At 53.8% G+C, this 3,723-nt stretch overlaps 1 protein-coding gene across 1 annotated transcript; it reads right to left on the bottom strand.

Moving 5' to 3' along the window:
• Positions 1-8: 8 nt before the first annotated feature.
• Positions 9-3,678, bottom strand: BDY24DRAFT_419499 (uncharacterized protein; the record flags this gene model as incomplete). Its single annotated transcript, XM_076643995.1, has 23 exons — positions 9-69; positions 151-174; positions 241-391; positions 456-547; positions 611-625; positions 700-845; positions 915-1,032; positions 1,109-1,286; positions 1,364-1,445; positions 1,525-1,630; positions 1,704-1,737; positions 1,798-1,818; positions 1,884-1,949; positions 2,014-2,150; positions 2,232-2,274; positions 2,353-2,438; positions 2,506-2,606; positions 2,681-2,727; positions 2,793-2,984; positions 3,066-3,271; positions 3,341-3,489; positions 3,551-3,586; positions 3,654-3,678. Coding segments are annotated over 23 exons (2,116 nt in total), but the record flags the coding sequence as incomplete, so codon positions are not given.
• Between the last annotated feature and the right edge of the window lie 45 nt (positions 3,679-3,723).

Genomic DNA, 3,723 nt, shown 5'->3' with positions numbered 1-3,723 from the left:
GTCGAGACGATGAGCGATGGTGATGGTGGTGATGCTGGCAAAGTCGGGTCCTCGAAGGATTTCCTGGACCTGTGAGAGCGAGAGGAAGGGGCGGGTGGGTCAGCAGGGGGAGAGGAGGAGGAGGAGGAGGAGACGAGCAGAAGAACGAACCGCCGCGTCGGTTTCGAGATCGATCTGGGAAAGGGAAAGAAGGGTCAGTCAGTGTGCTTCTGAAGTGCAGAGGAAAAAGAAAGGACGAACAGCGGATGTAGCCTCGTCAAGCACAAGGATCCTCGACTTCCTCAGCAACGCTCGAGCGAAGCAGATGAGCTGTCGCTGACCCGAGGAGAGGTTCTGACCTCCCTCCGAGACGGCTCCGTCGAGCTTGCCTTCCATCTTCTCGACGTAGGGCCTGAAGAAAGAGAGCGGATCGAGAGTCAGCATCGTTCTCGAAGGTTGAAGATGAGGGAACTGACTTGAGATGAGCGTGCTCGAGAGCTTCCCAGATGAGGACGTCAGAGTAGGCGCCGATGGGGTCGACGTTCTCTCGAAGAGTTCCCTCAAAGAGCTGTTAAAGAAGAGGAGAAAAAGTCAGTCGACGAAGCGAGGGAGAGGTCTGAAGCGAAAGGACGAGCCTGAGGGTCCTCTGAAAGAGCGGAAGTGAAAAGGGACCGCGAAGTCAGTTAAGATGCGGAGACGACGAAAAGGAAAGGAAGAAACGAGAGACGTACGAGGAATGATGCTGATCTTGCTCCTCAAATCGTGAAGTCCGATGGTAGAGATGTCCACTCCGTCGATCCAGATGCTTCCTCCAGTCGCTTCGATGATCCTGAAGAGAGCGAGGGTGAGAGAGGACTTTCCAGCTCCTGGAAAGGGGGGGAAGAAAAAGGTCAGCTCCAGACGACGCGTCAAAAGGTCCAGGAGAAAGTACGCACCAGTTCGACCACATACTCCAATCTTCTCTCCCGGCTCGATCTTGAGCGATATTCCCTTGATGCAAGGTTCGAGGTCCTCCCTGTATCGAGTTGAGTAGTCACGGAACTCGATGGCTCCCTGCGACGACGAGCCGGAAACAACAAAGAGTCAGATCGGTAGGAAGGGAGGTGGGTAGTACAGATGTGAGACTCACTTCTTCAGGCCAGGAGGAAGAGGGCTTGGTCTCCTCGATCTGATCGGGAGCCTCGGGAGTCAGCGATCGAGTCGCCACTAGCCGTTCGACGGAGACGATGTTGTTCTCGACTTCGGAAGCGGATCGTACTAGCCAGTTGAGCGTGTTGGGTACAGAAAGAGCGTACGAGAGAATCAATCTGAGAGACAGCAATCAAAAAAGCGTCAGAGAAAGAAGCGGAAAGTGAAGAAAGACGAAGCAGGAAGAAGGACTTACCCGACGAGCCCTGCGTCCACGTTTCGCGATGCGACTAGAGCGAATACCGAAGCAAGAGCAGCAGAGAACATGAGGAGAGATCCTGTTGGAATCGAGGAAGAGATGGTGAGATCAGTGAAGTTTTCAGGGATAGAGAAGGAGAGAAGTTGAGGAGGACGAACCGAGGAACTCGAGACGAACAGCGAGCCATCGATTCACCGAGACCCCTGGAAGGTAGCAGGTGTTGGATCGGTCGAGCCGCGCTTCGTTGTTGGTGAGGAATCGATCCTGGAGGGAAAGAGGAAGAGCAGCAGTGAGCGTGGCGTCGAACTGAGTCGTAAGAGGTTTGAAACGGACGAACTTGTTGTCCGAAGGCTCGAATCACCGACAGACCACTGGAAAACGAGAGATGAGATGAGTCGGGAGGCTAGCGAGTACGGATTCCAATGACTCACTTCAAAGTCTCTCCGAACCAACTAAAAAAGAAGAGGAGCGGAGGCGTCAGACGAAGTTGAGCGAGACGAAAACAGCGCAAACGAACCTAAAGATGGGAGCTCGAGAGGTGGCATCGAGTCTCTTCAGCTCTCTCGAGGTAGCGAGATAGTATCTGAAAGAACGAAAAACGTCAGCAAATGACGCTGTCGAGAAAGGGAGGACGCGAAGGGACCGACTTCATAATAACTTGGTAGATCAGTCCAACGGGGATGACTCCAACCAGAACAGCAGGAGCTCCGTATCCGACAACGACCATTACACCTCCTACGACGGCGAAACATCTGAACACGTCGTTGAACACCCCTATGAGGACCTGAGAGACGAAGGGGACGCGGTCAGCGTTGGGAGGGACTGAGTCCGTTCGAACGAGAACAGAAAACGTTCAGATACGAACCTCATCCACGACATGGATATCACGAGAGAACAAGTTGAGGATCCTGAGAGAAAAAGCTCCAGAGTGAGAGTCCGGAACGCGTCGAAGATCAAAGGCGAGGGGAAGAGAAGAAAAGGCTCACCGTCCTTGAGGCGTCGACTCGAAGTAACTCAGAGGCGACCTCATAAGTGCCTTGAAAGAAGAGTCGTGGAGTTTGCGGGAGCATCTCTGCGCAGAAATGAAAAGGGTCAGCGAAGGTTCAAAGGAGAGGAGGAAAGATCGAGACGGTACCAACAATCGCCATGTACGTCCAGAGCAAGAGCGAAGCAACCATGCTGAGAAGAGACGATGAGAGTCCCGTGAGTCCATAGAAGAAGAGGAAGAGTCCGATCGAGGCTGGTGGGCGAACACAGGGAGAAGAATCAGCGAGGAGGTGAAGCGACAGGACGCGGAAAGGCACAAGATCGAACCAGTTTTGTTTTCCTCGAGATTATGCTCTCCCCAGGCTCGAAGGACACTGAAAATGGAGGTCAAATTAGCTTCAAGTTCAAGTTTCACGAGTCTTGGAGAAGATAGACTCACAGATTCCCTCCAATTGAGAAGCCTTGCGCGGCGAAGGTGGCGAAGAGGAAAAGAGCGACGCCCCAAACGCTCGCAGCCGAGATGTACTCTTTGTAGACACGCGTCTTGACTTGGCCTCGCTCCATAGTCTCCTTGGGTCGAGCCGAGTCTCGCAGATCCTTGAGAGCCTTTGCCTTGCACTGTTCGGGAGACCTGATCGAGGAGAAAGGAAAGGAACGAACGGTGAGCTCAGCCCCGACCTACGAGCGCACCCAACTCTTCTGGAAAACTCACAGGAGGACTGCACGTCGAGAAGAAGAAGTCGAAGACCGTCGAGATCGATCAGTCTTCTCCCCAAGCTTGTCGAGCTCGTCGGTAAGGTCTTCGACGGCGGTAGTCGCGTCGTCCGATCGATCTCCAGGCGTTCCAGGCGACGAGTCGGTCTGCTTTCCGAGTCCGTTGATGAGGGAGAAGAGAGGAGAGTCTCGAGTTTCCATGACCTGGGGGAACGAGGGGAAGAAGGCAATCAGTATTGACGAAGACGCAGAAAAGGAGATGTCGACGCTCACCTTGTCGTACGTCGACTGCTCGACGATCTCTCCACCTCGAAGCATGAGAAGGTTGTCGGTGTGGGAGAGGAAGGCGACGGAGTTGGTGCAGAGGACTCGTGCCTTTCCTTTGAGGAGACCGTTGGGACCGAGGACTTTGGCGAAGAGGTCTGTCGAACGAGAGGAAGGTCAGCTCGAGTCTTTCGATGAGGGATCTCGACGACGACTTACGAGCAGCGACGTGGTTATCGACGGCACAGAGAGGGTCTAAAAAGAAGAAAAAGCGAACAGTTCAGCTTAAGAGGAGAGAAGAGAGGGGGAGAGAAGAACGGACCGTCGAGGAGGTAGATGTCGGCACGAGCTGAAGGAAAAAATTGAGGTTTTCAGTCACAGTTCGAGAGCGG

Source organism: Mrakia frigida (assembly GCF_051309035.1).
Source record: "Mrakia frigida strain ATCC 22029 unplaced genomic scaffold BDY24scaffold_87, whole genome shotgun sequence".
In the NCBI taxonomy this organism is placed as follows: Eukaryota; Fungi; Basidiomycota; class Tremellomycetes; order Cystofilobasidiales; family Mrakiaceae; genus Mrakia; species Mrakia frigida.
The sequence above is the reverse complement of the archived record's forward strand: the minus strand, read 5'-3'. Positions and strand labels throughout refer to the sequence as shown.